At 35.8% G+C, this 26,616-nt stretch overlaps 1 protein-coding gene across 8 annotated transcripts in view; it reads left to right on the top strand.

Moving 5' to 3' along the window:
• Positions 1 to 26,616, top strand: part of NBEA (neurobeachin) — a 629,474-nt gene that overhangs the window by 586,594 nt on the left and 16,264 nt on the right. For 3 of the 8 annotated variants that reach the window (XM_061171071.1, XM_061171072.1, XM_061171069.1), the window contains 5 exons: positions 3,082 to 3,249; positions 20,061 to 20,123; positions 20,448 to 20,537; positions 22,964 to 23,156; positions 24,739 to 24,810. In XM_061171071.1, the coding sequence (XP_061027054.1) occupies positions 3,082 to 3,249; positions 20,061 to 20,123; positions 20,448 to 20,537; positions 22,964 to 23,156; positions 24,739 to 24,810 (586 nt within the window). The remainder of the gene's footprint in view (positions 1 to 3,081; positions 3,250 to 20,060; positions 20,124 to 20,447; positions 20,538 to 22,963; positions 23,157 to 24,738; positions 24,811 to 26,616) is intronic. The other 5 variants (XM_061171076.1, XM_061171074.1, XM_061171075.1 and 2 more) reach the window with 3 other exon arrangements.

The raw sequence follows: 26,616 nt of genomic DNA, 5'->3' as shown, positions 1-26,616 counted from the left end.
TGTAGACGCACACACATATCTAGATAGACAGATGATAGATAAGAAGGTAGGTAGGTAGGTAGATAGATAGCAGAGAAAGAAAGCAGAAAAAAAGGAGGAAGGGAAAGAGGAGGAGGGAAGGAAGGAACGAATGAATGAATGAAAGAAGGGAGGAAGGATTGTATTGCTTTTTCTAGGTAGATTATTATAGTATCTGTAAACAATAGCAGTTTTATATCTTTGTTTCAAACATATATTCACACACGAAAGATGACAGCACACATCACTCAGGAAAGGTGTGTTTGTTTAATAGATGGTATTAGAAAAACTGACTTACTATATTAACAAAAATTATGCTGGATCTCTATCTAATACCATATATGAGTGAAAGTGGATTCTAGATGAAGACCAGTATATGAAAAGTAAAACCATAACTATAAAGCTGACACATCAAAATACAGAAAGTTATCTTTGTTATTTTAAACCAAAATCCCAAAATCATAAACGTAACAAAAAATTTTTTGATTACCTCAAAATTAAGAATTTCTCTTCAACCAAGAGTGACATGGGTAAAGTTAACAGACATGTGACATTTGGGAGAATGCATTTGCAATGTTTAAAACCAACAAACAACTATCTAAAATATGTAAAGAACTTCTGCAAAGTAACAGCGTAAAAGACAGGAACCTCCAGAAAAGAATGGACAAAGAGCATGAACAGGAAATATACCGGAGAGGAAACCCCCATGGCCAACAAGCATATTAAAAAGCTGTCAAATTCCTCAGTAATCAGAGGAAAACATATTAGAACAACAATGGGATATTGTTTTGTATCTGTTACACAGGCTAATATTAAATGCCTGGATAATACCAGTTGTCAATGGAGCTGTGGCCATGTAGAAACTTTCAGGCACTGCTGGAGGGAGGGGAGACAGGGGAAGCCAATCTGCACTGATGACTCAGACTCAGTTTATGCACATCTAGTGCAGGGACATATCAGTCCTACTCCAGATTATATGCCCCAAAGAAATTCTCACAAAAAGCCAAACAGGGATGCAAAAGTGGACATTCATCTCAGCGTGGTGTCATGGTGAGTTAGAGGCAGTCTAGTGCTCATTACTGCAGGAGTTCTGAGCAGCCACTGGAAGCAGTAGACTACCTATACACAGGTAGATCCTAAAAAGCAAGGCTAAGTGAAGAAAGTAAGAAACAAAATGAAATCTGTAACCCTATTCCATTTTTATAAATCAAAAATACATACACACAGAAATACATTACATGAGTAGTGTTTTATAAAAACACATGTAAACAAAAGGAGAAACATTAAACAAATTATACACATTGCCCATGGCAGAGGAAAATGAAAGTTAGTGGTTGGAGATAATAAATAAATGTTTTAAAACTCAAATTAGTGAAAGATGATCATTCCTTCCAGCCCTCATCATTGCATTAGGCATTTAGTTCAATAATTGTTTTATTCGAATGGAATAAATTTCATTGACCCTTTCTTTCCAAATATGTCTAGTGGTATCTATAAGATTGATTTGAAGTGGTTGCTGCTGAGCTGATTATGTGATTATGTTGGTAAGATCTTCCTTTAAATAAAATTTCTGATTTCACTACTATTTTGAATTCCAGTGAACAGACTTGGGCGATAGCGACTCTGTAATGAACTGCCATTTATTCATTTTTTTCATCCTTTCATTTATTGTACCATGCACTGAAAACATTACTGAATAATTACCAACTTCTCATTTATCCAGATTGACCAAACCAATATGATAGATTTAATCAGTATAGAATTTTAACCAACATCTCTTTTGTATTTTAGTCCCTTTTCCTGTGTTCTAGTCCAAACTATTATGTCAAGACCAATGAGATACAGAGTATAGAAATTCTGTTTAGTTTTAGTATGAAAACTATCCTTTTATAAAATCTAATTGTTTCTATTTCTGAATGAGAAACATCCACAATAACTGGTATAAATAAAATACCAAAAATTTTGAAAGGAATAGATAAAAAGGGAGTTTGAGGGGAATAAGTTGCTAGTTAAATGTCATCACGGGAAAAGTTGAAAATTATCATTCAGATATTTTGTAGATTAAAAAAATGAAATATTGATATAATTATCAGAGGGTTAATTTAAGAAACCATTTATTGATTAAGTGAATCCAAGCTGGTTTCAGCACCTTAGAAATCAGGGTCATGCAGCCAAAGAATGACTTCATTCACATATTTAGTTACAGCTGTAATTTCAAAAATTGTTTTCTACAGCTTTGCATAGTTGAAATTTAAGAAGCTAGCTCTACAGCTTTTTCCTCATGCTGCTGAAATCAGTGTGTCCTTAAAGTCAATAAGAAATTGATGATGAATGAGTGCAGGAGGTGAGAGGCACAGTGAGCTTACACTGTGACTGTCACTGCTCAGACCACAGGTGTGACCAGAACTCCTTGCCTACCTGCCAGGGCCCCTCTAGGAAGCTTATGATGGCTTCTTAGGAACTGAAAAGGTCTCTTTTTTTCTGACTCTTTATGGAGGTTTCGTATGGTCACTGACTCTCAGTAATTTCCATTCATTTCCCACTGGCCAGCAAACATCTAAAATTACCCACTGGTTCCTAAACAGTGTAATAGCGGAGTTCATTCATAGCAGAAGGAAGGCATTCCCTTTTAGTAGTGTTAGAGGTAACTTTGAAGACTTCAGGCAGGAAAATAAGTATGTATCAAAGTTTCTAATAAAATTGTTTATCTTCAAACTAATATTTAAACATTAGAAATGAAATTGTTGTAAATGGCATTAAAACAGGCATTTCAAATTACTTTTAAACATGAATGTGTCTTTTTAAGAAATCTATTTAACATTAAAATTCACATCACATATACAGTTAAGCCAAGAGAACATTAAGTATTTTAGAAAGAAAGTTTTCTTTTAGGTCTATGTTTTATTAGAGGTTGTATTTTGTCACTCCTAAGAATAGGTCTTAATACGTACAGATAAAATACAGGAATGCAAAGAATGTGTTCTACTTATTTATATAGAATATTTCAAAGTAAGAGAAAGGGAAATTTGCATGGTGTCTTATTTCTGTCTTGACTGATTTCAGGCCCTGGAGAGTGAATTTGTTTCTTGCCAACTCCATCAGTGGATTGACCTTATATTTGGCTACAAGCAGCGAGGACCAGAAGCAGTCCGGGCTCTAAATGTTTTCCACTACTTAACCTATGAAGGCTCTGTGAACCTGGACAGTATCACTGACCCTGTGCTGAGGGAGGTAGGTAATAAGTTGAATATTGTTATGAAAATTTCTGTCATCCCTTCAGCACAAATGTGGCTTTCCATCTCTTTCTGTATAAATTTCCTTTCAATGTAAATTTTTAGGAAACATAGATTTCAGGTTCTTGACAAATGTGGAAAAGTGAGTGTTATATGTCAAAAACAAGTAATGAGACCACCATGTAGTTCCTTTTTGAAATGCAGATATGTACAATGCACTTCAATATTCCTATTTTATTTGTTTTACTTCAGCATCTTCATTAAAATGCTTAATGCCTTATGTGTGTTATTAATTAATGAAACCTAGTTGAGTATTTAAATGTGAATAGTTCACATTAAAATAATCTGCCAGTATCTATTTTTTAATAAAAGCAGAATTACAGCCTTTTAGGCAGAATACTTAAAAAATGCATCAATAAAAAATAGATAAGATTACAGTATTTTATTCCTATATGTCCTCAAAAATGCATTAGTAAAATAGATGAGGTTATAGTATTTTATCCCTGTATGTTCTCAAAAATGCATCAATAAAATAGATGAGGTTATAGTATCTTATTCCTGTGTGTTCTCACCCTGAAATTTTATAGCTAACATTTGGGAATTATATACTATAGTATGTGTATAATTATTTTTTATGAAAATATTCATGAAATATATTATTTAAATCATTTCCACGTTGCACAAAATTATTTCAGATAGGTGAAAAGAGTGAAGATGCAACAGCTGCTAGATGAGTCTTGCTTCAAGGAAGCTGTATCCCAGTCTTCCATTCTACCAGATATCTGCCATCTGCTTTATGCAAAACAAGTAATCATTTCTCCATTTCCAGTCAGTGGAATGCTTTTTTATTTTTTAGTTTTAATTTTAGAGGTGGAAGACTTGTAGATTTGGGAAATAAAGCTCTAAAAGAAAAATTTGCATCCATAAAGTTATTTCCTATAGACTTCTATAAAAACAAAATGACTCCATTTGTATGGCTTCAAGCAGAGAAGAGGAAAGGGAAGAGAAGAGCCTCACGATCATTGATCATTGGACCCTTAGGGCTAAATATTTGGAGAACACGTTGCAAGCATATTATTAGGTGCAGTGTTGTACCATGTTGTGTGCACAAGGAAATGGGATTTTTGCCTGAAGCTGGAAGAAAGAGATAGGGACAGAGAATGAATGAATGAGAGAGGAGCCAAATATTATAAAATTAGTTGGTGAAATAAGGGATTTTTCTCTACAAAATAATGTGATTAGTTTGTACACAACTGGGGATTCTAATTCTGAGCTTAATTATTCTCTTAACAATACAACTTTGTTTAACACATGGCCCAGTTTTATAAACATCTTACCAACTATATTCTCCTTTCAGAACCAATACCTTTAGAATCAGATAAAAAAGAAAATAATTGGAATAGCTTATCCTTTTATTCCAAGACCAACTCCAAATGGTTTTTTGACTTTTAAATATCACAGACATTTTTGCTCCTGAATATTTTAGCATACATTTTTATCCATTATAACATGCTGTCCTTATAAAGAAAGTTACAAGTTAATCCTCTTGGGCAAAATAAAAATATTTTAAGCATATTGTACATAATGAAAGTGCAATGCAGCATTAAAGTTGACTGAAAATAGCAGATCTTTCATATTTAAATGACAGTAAATAAGGAGATAAATGAGAGAATAGAAACAAAATGGAATTAAGAATGAGACTTTCTTTACACAGATATAGTGTTTATTACTCAAATCTTATAAAAATACCTGCTTCTACAAAATAGCACACCATTGCTTTGGACAGTAATAAAAACTATGTATAATTGTCAAACCCTAGAAATTCCTAATGAAACATTACATGAAAATGCATAATTAAAAACAATTCTGTTGGGGAGGAGAGGTTCAACCACAATGTTTGTCATTATATAGGCAATCTGAACAATAATACATTACTGCTCCTGATTACCTCACAGTGATGCAGACTTGGAGTGCCTTACTCCAGGACTCTCCTTCCAGCATTCCCAGTCTGAGGGCATAATTGCTGAATACTGAGGTTCCATTAGAGAAACTCCCAGAGTCATTCTGTGGCATATATGTCCTCCCTCCCCAAGCCCCTCACCCATCTTTCTCACCCAAAAACTCTTCTGTCAGTTCTCAGAATACTAGGTGAGGGAGTGCATACCTGGAATGCTGTTACCTTCCTTCCGTCAGGCAGCATGGGCTCAAGCACATACCAGCAGAGGCATTCACACTGACCCAGTGGCCCTATGTCAACTCAAGATTGCTTAGGAAGATACTTAAGTGGTCCTTAAGACCACTAGGTAACCACTTAGTACATTGTAGACATAACAGAGTAAATGACCTTGCAAGGAATATGAGTTAACTGTCCCTCTCCCCACTCCGCACCCTTACCTCCTCTACCCCACGACTAACATATTTCCACACAAAAAAGTTCTGCATTAACATGTAAGAACCTGCAAAGGATGAGAACCCACTTAAATCCTGTGAGCTTCCTAATGTGGCCAAGTCATTTAATGTCCCTCTTCCTCCATTGCTTTCTCTGTAAAGGAGGAATAGTACAGAACATACGTTTGCCAGCATAGAAGCATCTAGCATCTGTTGTCACAAGAAGGAGCCCTGTGGATAAGTGGAATGAAGTATAGTGTAGTCATTATTTGCTGGTCCTTTATGCCCCTTTGCATTTACCCTCCCCCTGTGCAAGGCGCACCGCCTTCCATCAGAGCATCAGCGTTGAGCTCCCAGAGGTCTGCCCTGCAGGCTCGGACAGAGGCTCTTGGAAGAAATAGTGTTCAAAACGTTAAGCCTTTTATTGAGCTCAGTGCATTCCTTTTATTTGATAATGTTTATCTTAGTATTTTTTAAATGTGAAGATCACTATATTTCACAAAGATAAAAAGGAAGGCTACAGTTATACTAAACTCCAAGTAGCCTAAGGAAGATGATTTTTTAATGCCTTAATCAAACACTGATTTAAAGGAGAAACATTTAATATACAAAAATCTACATATGTCCCTTTTAAAAAAAAAGTATATATATATATATATATATATATATATATATATATATATATATATCCCATAATCTGCCTAGAACTTTGAGCTTTGAAGTTAGTGCTAAAATTTGAGAAATGGCTTGAGGTTATTGATTCATTCTTCCTTGACAGGTGAAATCATGAAGCAGCACTAACCACAGCAATTATGGCATTAAAATGTCAAGAAATTAGAGGTCAGAATAACAGATAATTTTCTTCTCTATGTCAGATTTTAAATTGACATTCTTTGACAGCTTAGGATCTCTGGCTGAGAAAAATATGACAGCTTAACTTATTTTATACTTGTACAGCAGTAATTGATAATAAACTTTATCATGACAGCCTCTGGGCAGAAACATGACAGAACCGTTCTGGTACAAAGCTCTTCGTAATATGTAAACACTAGGTCTGTTGGATATTAGATATTATTTAAATTGTCTTAAGTCTTAGCTTTTATCATAATCTTCTAGACACTTTTTTTCATAGATGAGCTCATCTGACTATTTGAGCAGTATTTTTTAAGCATGATACTGAATATCTTTCTTATCCATTTTTACATATTAATAAAAATTACGTGATTTGCTTTATATTTCTACTTACCAAATGATGGCCAAGAACTTCATCCTATGACCTGCTTGGGGAATAAGCTATTCTGGTTTGTAAGTGTCTGGTCCCATGGTTTTCTAACTCCTTGCTACTCAAATATGGTCCATAGACCAACAGTATCAGCATCACCTGGGAACTTGTTAGAACTTCAGACTCTGCTCTCAGGCCTCCCTGACCTAGTAAATCAGCACATGCATTTAAGGAAATCCTTGGGTGACTTGTTTGAGACATTACAGTGTAAGAAGCACTGCTCTACTAAAGGTGTGTTAGAATGATCTGGAAAGCTTTTTTCTTTTTTTTTTTCTTTTTTTCCTACAAAAGTAGAGAGAATGATACAATGAATCCTCTGGGTGTTCTTATCACCCAGTTTCAAAAATTTTAACTCTTATTTCACCTATATCCTCATCACCACCCCCCTTCTGTATCTCAGAATATCCAGGGAGAGAGTTCAAGCAGGTTTATTTTGAAAAAAATTCTCTAAGAATTTTAAAACAACAGAATACTTACTTAGCTTTAGAGATGATATTCTTCTTACTTCTAAAATAATTTTTTTAACTGTAGGGGACTTTAAGTGCATTTCCATTTTACTAATTTAAACTGTAAGGTTTTCTTTCTATTTCGTTTATGCTTTTGAATTTGTTAAAACTTTTAACTCAGTAAAACTTCCAGTAATTATAGGGAAAATTTTAAGGTAGCTTTAAGAAATCTTTGTCAGTCATTTTTTTGAATCATTTGTTCGAATCACTTTCCAGAAAACATAAATTTTATCAATTTCTGAGAGTTCCAAAGGCACTAGGAGATTATGCCATAGTTAATAGTTGGTTAGTAGAGATTACAGATTAAATGCCACAACAATTATTAACTGTACTCTTATGATGAGTGAAAAATATTTTATTCTAAAATTGTTTTTAAAAATTATCACTCTTACCATCATGGATATAATTACTCAGCCTGTCTGCCCCAGAGTATGATTCTGTGGTAACTAGCAGTCAATGAAAGATGGTGGAAAGATGGAAATCAGATAATAGGTTATATCACAGCCCCAACATTATTATTTGAGTGACATAAATAAGTCACTTTAATGTACCTTTGTTTAACCACCTAAAATATGATAACAGAAATGATATCTAACTCATAGGACTGTATTTGAGGATCATATGAGAAGAGATATGTAAAAATACTTTGTAAACTATAAAGCACTACCATGGACATTGATTATTACTACCCCAAAACATAATTAAATGAAGTATCTTGGAAGAACTTGTTTTAATAATTTATTTCTCTATATCGTCATATCTATAGTCGACACTGCCAAGCTGAAAAATGATTTAAATGACTTCTCTTTGACAGCGAAAGGTATACACATAAGCCTACCATAAAAGGCTGTTTTGCTGGCAAATTATTAGAACATATGGGCCATGCAACATTTATTTATTTATACATATATACTCATTTATCTATTTATGCTGGGAATATCAAAACATTAAATACATTTTAATGTTACCAGTAGTCATAAAAATGTGGTATTTTTAGTCTGATTTTCTGTTACTAATATTTCTTAGTCTCAGGCTACATTTTCTTCGTTTATCTCTTTCTTTGATCTGACAGGGATAACAAAGTAGTCCTTTGGATCTGCTATGGTGAAAATATGCCCATAGGAAGTAGAATAGATCACTTCAGTTTTCACTTTATTTTCTTGATGAAACATTCCTTGCTACTACAGAGAACTGACATGATAGGGCTGTCAAGAACCAACAAGACAGATGTGTCTTTAACCAAAACATCTGCAATGCTGGCTTTCCTAGAAGATGAACTCATAAAATTCATAAGGAAAAAAATTAACCCACTTTTCATCTTGATGATGTAAATGAAGGAATTTATAGTGACAACACTGATGACCTCTACAATCACTGCTTATTCTTTCTGTGAGTTTGTTATCCCTACTCTTTTCCTTCCCCCATGTCTGACTTCTTTCTTTGATCTGACAAGGGATAACAACACCCCCTCCTGCATCGCTTGAGTGCGTTGTAGCACAATATTGTCTATTTACCGGTGCCATGATGCCTAATTGTCTTCAGATGAGGGAGGTTCAGGGTTCTTCTCCTATGCAATTATTCTGAGACGTGATGGCAACAAATGATCAACAAAAGGGCTGATAAAGATTTCTTAAACCATCTTAATTTTCCCCCCTATAATTACTAGAAATTTTGCTGAGCTAAAAATGTTAGCAAATTCAAAAGCCAAATTAAAATAGAAAGAAAGACCCTACATTTTAAATTATCGGAGTGAAAATACACGTTAGGTATTATTTACATTTAAAGAATCATTTTGGAAACAACAAGAATATTATGATCCCTAAAACTAGTAAGAGTATAAGTTCAAATATATCTGTTAATGTGCTTCTCATCCACAGCAATAAGGCATGCATTGAGATGATTCAATGAATAAAGTTTCTATATAGAAATTAGTATCAAGGAAATTAATGACACATTTAATTTTGATAAGTGAATGAATCTTTAATTTAGGTTTATCTTTTCTCCTAATTACTGCAATCCTTAGCTAGTCCATGGTCATCAATCATCCATAGAGAAGCATAAATAATGCAGTTAGTCAAAGAGGGATGTGTGTCATTTATGTGAGATATGCTTTTTCCCCTCGTTATGTTATTTTTATTGTGTGGTGCTGAGAATGCTAATTATTGATTTTCAGAAATTAACAGCAAATGCTTTTACAGGCATCTAAAGTCATATTTTACACAAGGAAGAAGGGTGAAAATTGCAGCCTGCTGTTTGTAATAGAAATAGCTGGAAGGGCTTTCCTTATCTTCTATTAACATAGAGTTCAGTTATATTACACAGTTGTTACCTTAGCATAAATTAACAATTATTCAAAACATATTGCATGCTTCAGTTTGTTGAAGTGGATATTACTCAAGCTAAGTACATAAACATTTCAGTTAGATGTTTAGGACTCATTTTTAAGTGTTTTAAACATATTGATTATGAGCCTATTTAAAGCCATTTGATCTCAATATAGTATATCTAAATTACTGTTTCCCATTTATGTCAAAATCAAAGAAGAGCATTTTGTTCTGCCAAATACATGCAATACTATTTTTAATTTGAATTTAGTTTAATAAAAGTGTATGATTTCATTTTGTAATGTTTATACCAGCACCTGGTGAACCTTTGTCTTGATATCTTCCCACATACCAAATAAATCTATTTCAGCTTTATTGTTTTCTTTCCATAATCAGACACTCCAAGTGAACTTATTTCATGTAGTGAAGAAAGGTCACCACCTGTACTACTGCTTCTCTCCCTCCCTCCCCCTCCACCACCACCCTCTCCTCAACCTCCTTCCCTCCCCCATTTCCTGAATCAGCCAGCATAGAGTTTGCTTTATATAAATTTATTCATCGAGGGAGAATTTGGCAGGGATATTGTACTGTTTCCTCTCACATATCATTAAGCATTTCTGGGCTGAGTCTTCTACTATGTACTATTGAATGATCAACCCAAAAGTGGGCAAAGAACCAAAAACCTGGAAACATCCTTAAGATATCATCTGCTAAAACCCTTGCTTCCAGGTAGGTCAGTCTCTAAATCATCCAGAACAGAGTGTTTTAGTTTCTTTTTTCTGTTTTTGAGGATTAACAAGTATAGACTGTAAAAAGACTCCATGGCCTCCCCCAAGAAGCTTATGACAGTGTTTATCCCCCAGATATTCTAAATCCTCAACGAAAATGTCTCTTGCTTGGATGTAATCACCTTCTGGTCAGTCCTACCTGGAAATGAAGGAAAAGCTAACCAGCATTTTTCTTATATATTATACCTAATACCAATCCTAGTTGTATCAGTCAGAATTCAGCACATTACCCTTTCAAAGGGATAATGAAGACCCCAAAAAAGATATCCAAATGGTCAAGAAGAACAGGGAAAGAGTCTCAACATCACTAATCATTAGGGAAATGCAAATCAAAACCCCAGTGAGGTACCACCTCACACCCATTAGGTTGGATACTGTCAAACAAACAAACAGACAATAGCAAGTGTTGGCAAGGATGTGGAGAAATTGGAACCCTTGTACACTACTGTAAGAATGTAAAATGGTGCAACCTCTCTGGAAAACAGTATGGAGGTTCCTCCAAAAAATTAAAAAGAGACCTACCATACGATCTAGCAATTTCACTCCTGGTTATATATGCAGAAGAATTGAAAGCAAGATTTCAAAGAAATATTTATACACCCATGTTCACAGCAGCATTATTCACAATAGCCAAAGGGTAGAAGCAACCCAAGGGTCCATCAGCAGATGAATGGATAAAAAAATATGGCATAAACAGATAGTGGAATATTATTTCACCTTAAAAAGGAAGGAAATTCTGACCCATGCTGTAACAGGGATGAACCTTGAGGATGTTATGCTAAGTGAAATAAGCCTGTCACAGCAAGACAAATTACTATATGATTCCAGGTACCTAGAATAGTCAAAATCATAGAGACAGAAAGTAGAAGGGTGGTTTCTGGGGGCTGGGGGAAGGTGAAATGAGCAGTTGTCTAATGGGTACAGAGTTTCAGTTTTTCAAGATAAAGAGAGTTCTAGAGATTGGTTGCACAATAATATGAATGTATTTAACACTACTGAACTGTACACTTAAAAATGGTTAAGATGGTAAATTTTACGTTGTAAAATTTTATGTGATAAATATTACCAAAATTTTAACAAATTTTAAAGGGATAATGAAGAGTTTAATAATAGTCCTATTTACAAAAATATGGGGCAGGATAAAGTGGATGACCAAGGGAAGGTGAAGCCTCCAGGGGTTAACATCTGGGTACCGCACCTAGGCCTGAGGGTATAAGGGCAGGGGGCTATTGCCAGAGCCTGGCAGGAGAAGTAGCCCTAGGTGGGTGGTCGCCCATCAGGATATGTGGCGTTAGCTAGAGAAATGCAACCCAGCCACTGCCAAACTATGACTTGGCAATGAGGGAACATACAAAAAATACTTCACCTTCCTATCTTTTGTCCTGACTTCTCAGTGGCTAAACCCAGTGGGAAGGCAGAGAGCAAGGGAGTACCAGTGATGCAGTCCCTGGAGACCATCTCCCAGGGGCAAGGATGCTGATCCAGCTCACTTCTCTGTTCCCCTGAGTTAGTCACCACTCTAGGAGGAGCAGACTTATTTAAGGCATCCAGGGGAGGAAAACCACTACCTGCTACATTAAAATACATGTACTTTTTCACCTGACTTGACTTATTTTTAAGTAGAAAAATTGAGTGAGCTTGCCACCGCTGACACTGACCTAATATTTTTTTTAAATGTTCTGGACAGAGCTTCTTCTATCTAGAGGATATGGTGCTTGTTTTTTCACATTCATTTGTTAAGTCAATTATGTAATATCCTTATAATTCATCATTCCAAGGAGGAAAAGGGAATCAGCAGGAGGACGTCTCCTCTCTTTTTTTTTTTTTTTTTTAATACCAAAAAGAAATTTATACCGGTTTTATACCAAAAGAATAAAACAAAGCACTGAGGCAGATAAATGAGTAAATTAGAAACCCCCTTCCTCAAATATCATCTAACATAGTCTGATAGTTAAAGCAAATGTGGTTCTTTTTTACTTGGGTTACCAAATATTTGTTTAAATATGCTCATAATTTTGCTAGTATAGGCTTAGCCTTAATGCAGTCGATTGTTAAAACAAAGGAAACATCTTGGTTCTTTTATTTTGTAGTTTCTATGAAAAACTAGAAGCAGTCGAATATAAAATATCATTTTAATTTTTTATATAGTTAAATGTTTATAAGGCAAGAAATAATAAAGTTCAGGTAGCATTTGCTTGATTTATTTTGCTCCTGTTTTTCCAGCATTAAAAAGTAATGCTTTATATGATCTCGTTTTATTACAACAATAAACCAGAAGCAAAAGCTTATCACTTAAAATACATTCTGCCATTAAGCAATCCTTCTTTTTATTATTTCAGACTTCTCAAGATTCCATATCTTTTCCTATTTGATATAGAATTGGTAGAATTGGAGGTAGAACAGAAGTGATAAAAATCACATATATTTTTAACTGTACGTCAAAGTTGTATTTTCTGGTCAAACAAAAAAAAAAGAATATCCACTCTCAAGCATTAAAGTAAAATCATTCTAAGTAAGAGCTGTACACTGAGATACACACAGTACTAAGGAAGTTTTTTGAAAATCTTTCTGTGTGTTCCCAAGCTTTTATTATTTTTTTCTTGAATTTTCTGAAACTTGTCGATAATTGACTGGTAATTTGGACATAGTCTGATATTTTGCACTGTGGATAGCATAGCCTATAGTACTTTATAAAATGCCGATTTTTTGGAAAACCGTTTAAAAGATTGTACAGACCAAGAGAAATGGATGAAATAGGTCATTTGACAGCCTACCTTATTAGCTTCCTCACACTGTCTCTCTCATGGCACTTAGACCTGATGGCATTTCATCTGAAAAGCAATACTAAATTACATTTGCAAAAAAAGACTAGAAGTTGTAAAGATTCTATGGAAGAAAAATGTATCTGGGCTAAATTCACCTGCATTGAGGAAAAGAGGACGTTAATCAAGTTTTTAGCTAGTGCATACCAGGGAAGGTGTAAATAGGCAACTAGTCTACACAAAGGGAAGGAGAAAGCACATTTGTTCACCTAATTTCTGTCTTTTTGAATATTTTGAATTTATCATTAATTTGAACATCATTCTAAACTATGACTTAGCGGTCACCACATTTACTTTTACCTTGGCTGTGAAGTCTTTTGTATTAATAGGCATACATATAACACACATACACCACAGCATGTTCCCTTCCTTTTCTGAGAATTTAATCCCAAACTTGTATCTTTGTTCATAGAGGAGGTAGAACTTTCTTGGGAGGGAAGATAAGAAGGGGGAAAAAAAAAGCAATTAAGCAAGAGGTGCAGCAGGTCAAAGGAATAAGGCGTATGTCACAGCCATTGCGAACACATAGGCCCGTTTGTGCAAATTTAAAAAGCCACCCTCTGTAGAAGGATAATTACAAAAGGTGCTCCTTCCTCTGGCAATTAGGGTTGATTCTATCACTCATTTGTCCCCCAAGTGGGCACCTTTGTACGTGGCATCAATGACACAGCCATACACAGTGCCCCTGACCTGTGGGGAAGATGAAAAACTAGAGAGAGCTCCTTGAGAATAAGTGAGAAAAAGGAGAGCTGAATGAAGGCGTGGGTAATTCTGTAACTTGGCAGGTGGGTCCTGGAGGATTTTTCAAAGAGAGCCTAACAAGGCTAAGGAAGGGGACAATCAGAAGGTAGGGAAGGGACAAGAGGGAAGCTGTCCCTAATGGGAACTTTCCCTAGTAGGAGCTTTATATTACATATAAGCAGGTGAAACTGAGTTGTGTGTCATATATGTGTATGAAATCTGAAAATCACATGTACTGTTCAAATGTGCTTATATTATTCTCCTAAGCATAATTCAGTTCACATTTTCTTCACTTCTCTGCCTTCCCCTGCAGAATTCTGTGTTCTGGAACTTCCTCCAAGGTGTTTTAAAAAAGTCTTTTTTTTTCCCTCTAATTTTATAACCTACCTATTTCTTTTCCTTTTTTTTAAATTGAAGTATAGTTGATTTATAATGTTGTATTAGTTTCAGGTGTATAGCAAAGTGATCCAGTTATATATACATGTATTTTTTTTCAGATTCTTTTCCATTATAGGTTATTATAAGATACTGAATATAGTTCCCTGTGCTATACAGTAGGGTCTGTTGTTTATCTATTTTATATGTAGTAGTGTGTATCTGTTAATCCCAAACTCCTAATTTATCCCTCCCTCCCTTCACCTACCTATTTCTTGACAGATTTTAGCTGGGAAGAAAAATATATGCTAAATACATGATGACTGCTTTAATTAGATATTCACAGAATAATTTTTATAAGAATAAGCAAGAATCGATACAACAATTAAAATTTAAATCTCTTGACTAACTTTCTCTCTGAAAAATTCCTGGTGAAGAAGTAAAGTGGTATTCTTTATATAATTATCAGACACAAATGAGTTTGACATGTAAGAGTTTCAGCATATCAGTGCCCTAAAAGTCCACATAGTCTAAATCATTGCTCTGTTTACAGCTTGACCTTTGCATTCTGCGTTCACAAATGCTTACACATACTCAAAATCAGCACAACCACTTTGGAGAACAATTTAGCAGTAAAACTAAACATTCCTACTCTATGACTCAGCAACCCCATACCTAGGTGTACACCCGGCAGAAATAACTACTCACTTCCCTCGAAAGACATGTGCAAGTATTTTCTAAGCAATTTTATTCATAATAACCTGGAACTGTTAACAACCCAAATGTCCATCAACAGGAGAATTGATAAATTGTGGAAGATTAATACAATGGAATACTAAATAGCAAAAAAAAAACACCAAAAATCTATTGACACACAACAACAAGGAAGTATGTCACAGACTTTGTTAATCCAAAAAAAAAAGGGTAAACACAAAAATATATATTTTACGATTCCATTCATCAGAAGTTCAAGAACAGAAGAAATAGTCAGTGATGATAAACATCAGAATAGTGATCAGCTTGGCAGATGGTGAGGAGTGGGAATAATTGGCTGGGAGGGGAAAGAGGGAATCTATATACTCCCATGTAGCCGCTACCCAGATCAAGATATGGAACCTTCCCATTTCATTCCAAAGCCCTCTGTCTTGATCTGGGTGGTGGTTATAAGGGGGAGAAAATACACACACACACACACACACACACACACACACATACATTCATCAACCTATACACCTAAGATTAGTGTACTTTATGAATTTGTCTTCCTTGAACCTCAAAAAAATATAAATAGCAAGTTCAACAATCACAAAGGCCTAATGTTATTATTTAAGTATAAGCAGATCCATATTTTCATGTTATCCCACCAAAGAGTTGTCCACCAATGAATACATAGTCTTTCCTTTTATAAATCAGCAAAGGTTTTGTCAGTCACATGTTTTAAAATCTAGTGTTTAAAGCCTATTACTTATGTTAGATTTGTATGAAATATGTAAGACTCATAATATCGGTGACTATTATATGTAAAAAGTTACCGTAACTTGTTGATTCTAAGATGTACATCATTGTTGTATCTCAAAATCCAAATCACAGTGTGTCTTACCTTCAACGGTTCATCATCGTTTAATTGGCATCATTTTGTACTTCCTCATCGTATATAAAATAATGATGCTTCAATAATGGATAACATCTTAGATTCAATGAAGCGAGTTAGGTTTACAGACTTATTTCCCAAGGTTTACAACTCATGAGCTCCCACATACAATGTTAGTTCATCCTTTCTTCACTGGAAAGTGCAATAGATACATAAAGCAATAGATTTCTTGTAACTCAAACTAAAGTTTTGGTATTAGATTTTAAAAGGATTCACAAATGCTGATGTCTATAGAGGTCAGACAGGGAATAAACTAGTGAAGCTGGCCAGATGGCAGTGCATACATGGGTCACATGAGTGGTGGGTGTTAAAAAAGAGTCTGTGCTTCTGACGAGTGTTGCCATGAAGGAATGCTAATGAGGTAATGTCAGATCTTCTGATTTTTTCTGAGAGAAGCCAGAAAATCCAAATTACTGTATGAAATTTCCCAACCTATAAATGTTGGCTCAAATAGAAACCATGTCTGTGAGCTGAATCTAGCCCATGGGATGCCATTGTGTGACATCTGGCTGAATGTAAGCCCCTATGGCATCCTGGCTAGAATGTAACCTCTACAAGAGCAGGAATCTCTATCTGTTTTGTTTGATGAGTATCAGAGATCTGTAGAAGGGTACCGGGTACTAGTAGGTACTCAATAAATATATGTTTTATGAATAACATTAAGTCTCTCTGACTCATGCAGAACAATATATAGAGAAATAGAAATACGTAGAATTTTCTAAGATACCATTTCTTACTATAGAAATTATTAAATTTAATATTTAAATTATTAAATGGATAATATAGAAAGAATCCACCTTATAATTAACTGTAAGTAGTTGTTTGGGATTTTTTACTTGATATATTTGGAAAAATTGTATTAATGGAAAAATTCCATTATATGACAAAAAATTCCATATAGCAAAAACTCGTTTTATGGTGTTATCCAGCTAATTTCTACTTAACCTTCAAACCTTAGCTCATGTTCTTTTTCTGGAAGTCCCTTTCCTAACAGCCCTGCTCTTCCCCCCGCATTCTCCACCTGAGTTTCAGTCCATTACTCCTCCGGGCTCCCTGGCCCTCTGGACTGGCCTCCCCCATGGTCCTACCTACCATGTGCCCTGATGTCCTCATCTCATGTCCTTATGGGCTGAAAACTTCCGGAGGGCAGTCTGCTGTCTGATTTTATATCCCTTGGTGTGAAGTAAATATTCAACAAATGTCCGTTAACTGAATTGTTTTTGTGGTATTGAATTGCAAGAGTAAAGAACTCTGAAGTTTTCTCTGCTACTGTGCTTTTCTCTTTTCAGGCTACATTTCAGTTTTGCCCAAATGCCCTACCATTTCCCCACTTCTGTATTCAAACATTTTTTGACTCTGTAGGACGAAATCACAGCCCTGACCTGCAGAGATTCACAGTCTGAGCAAACAGACACACGTAAGGAATTATGTGTTGAATTCCATGATAAAGGGGAAAATATGCTGTGAGAATATGGAGGCCATTGATTATGATTTAGGAAGGATTTCTGGGAAGGATTTAGAACCCTGCCCAAGGTTAGCATGAAGGGAGGCATTTTCTCCTCCATCATAACAACTACTCGGTTGCTGTGCGTCATAGGTTGCAGCATGGGCTGTGTATATCTCCTGGCACGCGCCCATACAAAGTACCTCCCTTTTTTTTTAATTTCTAAAAGGATTTAATATGTTTAAAGAAATGAAATAGACAATCAAAAATATGAGCTGGTGACAGAGAGATGAAGCCATAAAAATTTATCTGTTTTTTTTTCCTTTTCTGCTCTACAGTAGTTTTATTCGTATCTCTGTTCAAAGCCCAACCTCACCATGGAAAACAATATTTTTCTCCTTGTCAGCATCACCTTTTTAAAAAATCAAAATCTTCAAACATATACAAAAGTAGAGAGAATAATATAACAAATAATAATATAACAAATATCCATTTGCCCAATAACAATAGTCAGCAGTAGTACCTCCCTTCTTGATGAAAAAGAAGACACTGATGACTTCCTAAAAGTGGGGGAGCACAGAAAGCATATGACAGGGGGAGCCAGTCAGGAAAGTCAGTAGGTGCTCACTTCCCATTGAAATATTTTAATAGACTTAGGGGAGACAGCATGCTTTTTCAAGATCGGAAAGACCTGTGCAATTTAAAATCAGAGGGCAAGGAATTATTAGAAAGCAGGACTACACAATAGCTGAAAGATAAATACTGGAATAAGAACCTTTAGGTAGATCACAGGAAGAGGGATTCAGTTTCGTCTTAAAATAAATAAATGTTGAATGTTGGGAATCGATTGTCTTAATGCAAGGGTGAGATTGAGCACAACTTGAAATTTACCCTGATGCCATTTGAGAGCCATTTAAGATATGTATGTGTGTGTGTATTGTGCCTCAGTCCAAAAGGATCAGAGGCAGGACCTACTGAAGAGAACCGTACAGAAGATTTCTGGAAATTAAATCTGTTTCAGAACATTTTCTAATGTAATTTTGATATTTCCCTTCCAGAAAAAAAAAGTCAAGCAAAACATGTTTGTTGATTCATTCTTTCTGTGAACATTTAAAGGCTACCTACTAAATGCAAGGCACTGATCTAGAGATTTAAATGTGTTTGATTTTACTTCTCTCTCCCTACCCGCAACCTGGTCCTCTATCTGGAGGAGGAAAAACACAAGCAATGGTATCTCTTGCTAGAGAGATTTAGTTCATGATACATTAAGCTAGGTATTGGACCTTTTCTAACTAGGGCAGCTTTAACAATACAATGAGTACTTTTTTTGATTTTCAAATGATTCTCAAGAGTTTATTGTTCAGAATGTGAACCTAACCAGAAATGGTCTCTCCCCCCTTTCTAATCATAAATCTTGCATTGGGGAGATAAAGTATGATGGTGTCTATGTGAGTACAATTTAATGAAATAGTCACACTTCACATATGAGTGGACACATGCAAATAAATGTATACATTAAAACTGGACAGCATGTAAAGAGATTTAATAACTCGTCCTGTTGCCTCTGCAAGTAAAAGAACCAAAACTCCATTTATGCAATTGCTAAAATATGGCGGATAATGATGCATTCATGTTTAATATTGCTAGTAAATTTGAAAATTCACATTTTTATTGGTAAACGTTTTCTTGAAATGCAGTCTAGGAGGAAAGATTATTAAATTTGAAGACTTTATAAATGAGAATTGTAGATAGTGACGGGATTAGTAGCAGTGCTGTGTCGAGAGCCACCTACCACCTTACCTGACTCCCAAGCACTCAGCAATGACTTTCGAATTTCACTTTTATGTGCAACCACAGTGCACACAATTTTAGGGGGAAAATTAGCATGGTAACAGAGTAATAATCATAGTAAATATTGTGCTTCTCCTTGTTGACTTAAATTACATACTTACAATATTTCAGAAAAATATTTCTGTTAGTCTAGTTTAATATATTGAAATTTTTCCCTGTAGAATTTATGTATAGAAGAAATACTTAAATCTCTTATAAGAGTATCTCTTTAACATACACACAAAAAAGGCATATTTTACACTCCAGACAGTCTGAGATCTAGAATTATTTTTATCTATTGGAAGTCACAAAATCTCATTAATATTTCCATCTGCATAGGTTTTAATGACATATTGCATAGGTCAGGAGGCCCCAAGAATTATTTCCTCTTTGGGTTAGTTCTTTCTAAATTTTCAGGAAATTTTTGAGAAAAATGAATTCGTACCTTATAAATAATATTCCAGGATTCATCTTAGAATAGCATAGCACACTAAAATGTATTTTTCGTAGTGAAAGTCTTGCCATATTTGATAATTATACAAAAGTCTTAATGTTCTTTCTACTGATCGCCCTCTGAATTGGTTAGAACACATGATTATTTGATTTTATTTTGTATCCTTAGTGGACTTTATGTCTCATTCTTTTTTTTCCCATTAAGATTCCAGAAGCTTATTTCATTAGAGATCCCCATACGTTCCTTCTTACAAAGGACTTTATTAAGGTATATGTGTTGTATTTAGTGTTCAGAGTGTTCTTTGGTCTCTAGCTGCATGCATGCACTCACAGGATAACATTTCCACATTTAACCCCTGCTTCTAAATAAGAATAGTGACTTGGTTAATGGAAGCATGTTTGGAAGGAGAAGCAAAGCTTGTCTACAAAATACTAACACTTGGATGATTTTGCACCCTGGGAGAAGAGCACCCGGTGAATTTTCTGGACTCTTTTCATGGCTGACTTGGGATACACTTGCATTGTCAAAGAGTGTGTTGACCTCTCTCGTTGATGCATATTGATTATGACAATTACTCTCCTTCCCCTGCAGGCCATGGAGGCACAGATACAGAACTTTGGACAAACGCCATCTCAGTTGCTTATTGAGCCACATCCGCCTCGGAGCTCTGCCATGCACCTGGTAAGACATAGCAGCTTGCGGAACATTTTGGACCTGAGTATAGATCAAATAAAATAGTGATTTTTAGCAGCATTTTAAAAGGCTCCTCACTTTATTGGCTAACTCTTCAGCCTCAGTATATACTGATTACCCGAGGGAGAAACAGAGAAAGGAATAGAGTTCTTACCTTTAAGTTTGGCTTCAACTAGCCCAATTTTGGATTCACAAAAATAGCCATCCTCTCTGACTGTATATGCATCTACATAAACTCCTTTGTACACATGCAGGCTTACAGACACGCACCAGCACTAAAATTAGATTACATTTACAAATTAGAATGGAAATATAATATAAACACAATATGATGCTGCCCAATTTAATCTTTTTGGGCAAGGTGGGGTAGGGGAAGTAGTTCATCTTAAGAAAAGGAAAGAAATATAATTTACAGCCACTTCAGGGAGGCTGTAGAGAAGAGGGGTTAAGAATAAGGGCCTCAGAGCCAGACTTGTGTCAAACACCGTCTCTTGCCACGAACTAATGAATGAATTGGGCAAGGTATTTAAGCTCTCTGTTTACATTTCAGCATCTGTAACTGGGGGTAAAAATAGTACCAACCCTGAAAACGTAATGACTCAATACTGAATATTGCACTTAGACCAGCCCCTGGCATACAAGTGCTCGGTAAATGGTAGCTAAAATGTGTCAGCAGCCACAGCAGCTACTTACATTAAAAGGTTTATTCTCATTTTTCAAAGGAAAAGGTAATACTCTTTTCATTTTAATCTGAATTTTAAAAATCAGTTTTCATAACAAAACAGTCCTTTTTTTCAGTTTTTAGCAAATGGTGAACATTTCCCTCTTTATCTAATTTGAAGAAGGTAAAAATTTTTCCAAGAAGCTACTTTAGAATTTACTTTTTAACTGTGATTTTCCACTAAGTTTTTACTGAAAAAAAAAGAAAAATGTTTGAAGGTAAAAATGTGTTTGCAAAATGAATTACAGTTCATCAGTGTTTCTAGACAGTTATCAAGGCACCAGACACCCTAGTATTGGAATAAAATGCTCCTGAACATTGTCCGTAATATATGTGTAAACAAATGTATCAGTTGTTATTTCATGACGGAAGTATTCTCACCTTTCATTTATTCTATCAGTTACTTAACAAGTTAGTATTGAGCCCCTTCTGTGTGCCAGGCACGACCTTGAGCACTGGCGACACAGAGGTAATACATCCTCTACACCTTAGAGGAATTGATAGTCGAACACCTACTGAAACACATAAATGAATGTGTGTGTTTGAAAACGTTTCTTTTCCTCTACAATAACTCGTTTCAGCCCCCTTGATTAGTCACCAATGAACTCTGCTGCTTGAAGTGGGTCCTCGCGCGCAGCCAAGCAAAGAGGCTTTCACCACGTGCGCTGCTCCCATCCAAACACCCAGACACAGTGTAGACACGGAGCCTCCAGACCTGAGATGAAGCGTTTTTAATAAACTGTCCAAGAGAATATCTCTCACACTTTATTTTATGAAATGCTTTGGCAGAAGAGTTGTATTCCCCTGTTAGTTTTCTCTGTTTAATAATGATAATAAAAATATTTATCCTGGAGAAATGCCCAGTCAGAACTCATTACTTTCCTAGGGGAAATTGTTAGAGACTAAATTGGCATGGAACTGTTTATAAAGAAAATAAGCTTTTTAAGTTTGTGTAGCAGAGGATTCATATATATGTGTATATATAATAGTGAACAATTACAAAACATGCCTGAAAGCTAAATAATGGTTATTTCCAGCATCCCTATTTTGTGTCTTTTATGTAATAATGTTTATAGTATTTTATAGTACTAAATAGTAGTTCTTATAGTGTCTACTTTCTATCAAGTCAGATGCTAGATGATTGAGAAACAAAGATTAAAAAAGAAAAGAGAGTGTTATCCCTCAGGAAGCTCACCATCCAGCAGGGGAAGGAGACCATAGTCATCAGAGCCGCAGCAGAAATGCACACACAGCGCTGACAAGGGAGGCTGTGATATTTTAATTATTTAGACTGTAGCCATGACCCCAGATCAACCAGGTAAAAAATGAAAGAATCAGTTCACTGCATATTTCATGTAAACAGTGTCAGTAACTGACTTGACTGATTTTTCCACCAAACTGATGTTGTAACTGCACTGAATAATTACGCTCCGTCATGTGGACGTATCTCCAACTCCTCATATCGTCTGGCGGTACCTAAATTGCGGCTGGTCTTTAATAATCGGGTGTCCTCTCAGCGACTTCGCGGAGTCCCTGCTCGCTTCTCTGTGCCACCCTCTCAGACCAGAGTGCCGACTGCTCGGCTCTTGGTTTGTGCTCTTGCTAGCCTGTTTTAATTTCATTCTCCCCCGAGCTTTCACTAACTGTGTCATTCCTTTTGTTTTCTTTGCTCTCTTCCCTTTCTATTCAACAGTGTTTCCTTCCACAGAGTCCACTCATGTTTAAAGATCAGATGCAGCAGGATGTGATCATGGTGCTGAAGTTTCCATCAAATTCTCCAGTAACGCACGTGGCAGCCAACACGCTCCCCCACCTGACCATCCCTGCGGTGGTGACCGTGACCTGCAGCAGACTGTTTGCAGTGAACCGATGGCACAACACAGTGGGTATGTGTACCTAAGGGAGCCCCTTACTAACGGGTTCTTAGAAGCTGCGCTCCAGGTAGGGTAGGGTAGGCGTGCTGCGGGCTAGCAAGGGCGCCAGAAGAGCTGCAGAAAGGGGCAGAGTACATAATTGCCGAACCTAACTGATTAACTCTTGTCTGTCTTATTCACTGCTGCTGTCTTTTAGTGCTGCACAGAATGTTTGGCTAATGGTTAAGGATCCAATAAGTATGTGACAAATTGAAGCAGTCCTACAGATAATTCAGGTCCTCGCACCCTGCCCCCCCAGGGGGAAAAAAAACAAACACTTTTATCCCATATTAAACAAAAGTGATTTTGAATCTAGATTTTCTAGATGATGGTTTCAAATCCTCTTTCTTCCACTTCATTAATTTGTTTAGGAAATATCTGAATGACCGCTTTGTGTCAATGGTCCTGGGCACTGGGAGTACAACAGTGAACAAGACAAACAGCATGGCTGTCTCTGTGGAGCTTAGAGTCTTTGAGAAAAGACAAAATCTAAATTGTTCAGTGATTTCACGTGTGTTTTCTCCAAACTCATTCCTGAAGTTTCCAGCCAGTATATCTTGAAGTGATATAATTCTGTCATAAAAATTAGACATATTGATACTTATCTAGCCAGGACAGGAATGGATGTGACTAAATTGATTTAGCTGGCCCAGTTCATCACTTAAGATCTCCTTGGAAGCCCAAGAATTCCCATGTCTCTAAGACTGAATGATGAGCCACGCCGAATTCACCTGAATCTTTCTATTCTACTGACTTCTGCATCACTCTGAAAAACCAAACGACTTTTAGCTTAATCTCCTAAGAGTTTCTAAATGCCCCTATTTTATGGTTATTGGCGATATTTTCAACATGAGGTAGAACGACTTCCATTCAATCAGAAATATGCAGCAGACATCTTTTAAAAATAAGACTTTATTCACAGGAGTCTTAGCCTCTAGAAATGTTTTGCATTGAAAGAAAGCTATAAAGAATTGATCTTTTCTTTAGAATTGTTTAAAAGTTTTATATGTTATATAACCACACGTAAAAAATTATGACTAATGAATTCAGTCAAGCTCCAAATATTAATCCTCTGAAAGTAGCTTTTAGGTTAAGATTTTAGGTGTGGCTCAATTTTGTACCTTCAGTTGACTTGTCATCTGTTGAAAGAAGGCCCACTTAGATGGGATCCCCATCTTCCTCTCTGCCTTGACCCAGGTGGACCTGTGCCCATACCCATCCCTACTTGTAGGCATGACCTTTTCTTAGATTTCAGCTCTCTGATGGGTTCAAGAAATTTTGTAATCTTCTACTTTATCCAGCTTTTTCTTATTGTTAGGATAACACTCTTCCCAGCTTTCTCCATCTTAAGTGGAGACTAGCAGTCCCTGCTGTGATGATTTTTTTAAGAGTGTCTACAAAAACATGTAGTGTGACTGAATCATTCTTGCAGTAATTTACCAAATAATTTTTAAGCAAATATATATATTGTATAATCATTATAAAACACTGCTTATTAGGAAATTCCTCCTTTCTGAGAATTTTATGGTCATTTTCTCTTTCAATTAATCTTTAGGCCTCAGAGGAGCTCCAGGTTACTCCTTGGATCAAGCCCATCATCTTCCCATTGAAATGGATCCACTCATTGGTATGTTAGCAACAAAAATACATTTTCATGGATGCTGCCTCTCCACAGATACCTATGTGGTTATTTATCACAAATGATAGTTGAATAATATTTTTTTCTGCCACAAATTAATGTGCAGATAACATCAAATTACCATCAAGGAGCTGTGCAAATCATAACATGCCATCTAAGAATTTGTTGGTATTAAACTAATTATTTCTGGCATTTTCTTGGTATTTTAGGAGGTCATTTAGGTTGCTTCTAAACAACGCAAATGATTCCAAACTGTTCTTTCTTTCAGCCTCAACTCTTCCTTAACAACTTTATATTATTTGAAATATATAAGGACTCAAAACTATTACTAAAGAAAACTAATACTAAAGAATTTCTTTTCTGGAAATCTCCATTCACTAGAGCTAAACATTTTTTTAATTAAAGATTTCATATGAATTGCAAACTCGGGAGCTATAACTATTTGCAGCAGATATTCCAAGTACTTTAAAATAATCACATACACATTTATTAGCTGTGTGATCCACAGCAAGTGCCTTAATCTCTCTGGGCCTCAGTTTCATGTCTGCAAGATGGTTCCTAATCATGTTCGTTCTGCCTGTCCTCATGGGATCTTATGAGAACTAAATTAGAAAAAAATTGAACATGGTATGAAAAATTATAAAGCCATACACAAGTTGCAGTATTTTTTTCTTAGATTAATCCACCCTACATCTTTGAACCCAGAAACAGGATGAGAGACAGCCATTTGGGTTAGTTCCTTATACTCCAACACAAAATAGCACTTACATTTCTTTGGGAGAATATACGCTTAGGACAAGGAATATTTTTAGAGTTGAGGTCTAGCTGTTTCTCTGCTGAAAAGACATCGACAGTGTCACGTACAGCTGGAGTGCAACTGTGGAAAAATTAATAGCTGTATTCTAATTAATCAAGGACCAATTATATAGTTTTCAAGTGACTCGGGACGTTTGCTTTCCTTTTCCTTTGCTGTTTTTAAAATTATTTTTTATGTTTTACCTTCTCTAGTAATTACTATTATAGTGTTAGTAGATATCCACAAATAGTAGCACTTAGATTTAAGTGGTGTTAGAAAGTGATGTTGATCTTCTACATCTGCATTTTCTGTTTAAGAATTCAGCCCAGGGATTTAGCCTGAAAGGACGGCGTGGGGTAAGGCACAGGCTGGCATACAGACAGGCACCAGGGAAATCAGATGGTGTGTCTGAGTTCCTGACTTTATTCAGATTCAGTCCCAGTGCTACCCACTGATTCTCTGCCTGTCTCTTTCCTCCCCAGTCCCTCTCCCATCTTTCTTATTCCTCTCCTCCCCTGCCAGACCATTCTGGAAAGGCTTCTGTTTGTTGACAATCCAGGTCTTTAAAGCTGCTGACCTAAAGTTCCCTGAGGGGCTGCCTACATAACAACACCCCTCCCACAAATCCCTACTTTCTTCTTTTCACATGAATTGTAAATGCCATCAGAAAATGACAGATGGAGGCAAATATTAAGACATTTATTTCCTTATGTAACATACTTCATACAATATTTATTCCTCATTATTATTGAACTTGTTGGACACTAATGAACTTGTGCAGGGTGAACATCTATTGAAGTTAGTGCATTTAGATATTTTTATTATGTTGTAAATTCACACCTTAAATTCCTCATATCGGTGGAGAACTTAAATTTCCAACAAGTTTTTAATATATAATATGGTTCATAAATAATCACTGCTACTAAAGAGTTTATATTTCTCATGGGGAAATGTTAAAATCTTAATAATCTTATAGCCTTAAGAACCCATTTCTAGGT

Source organism: Eubalaena glacialis, chromosome 16 (genome assembly GCF_028564815.1).
Source record: "Eubalaena glacialis isolate mEubGla1 chromosome 16, mEubGla1.1.hap2.+ XY, whole genome shotgun sequence".
Lineage (NCBI taxonomy): Eukaryota > Metazoa > Chordata > Mammalia > Artiodactyla > Balaenidae > Eubalaena > Eubalaena glacialis.
The sequence above is the reverse complement of the archived record's forward strand: the minus strand, read 5'-3'. Positions and strand labels throughout refer to the sequence as shown.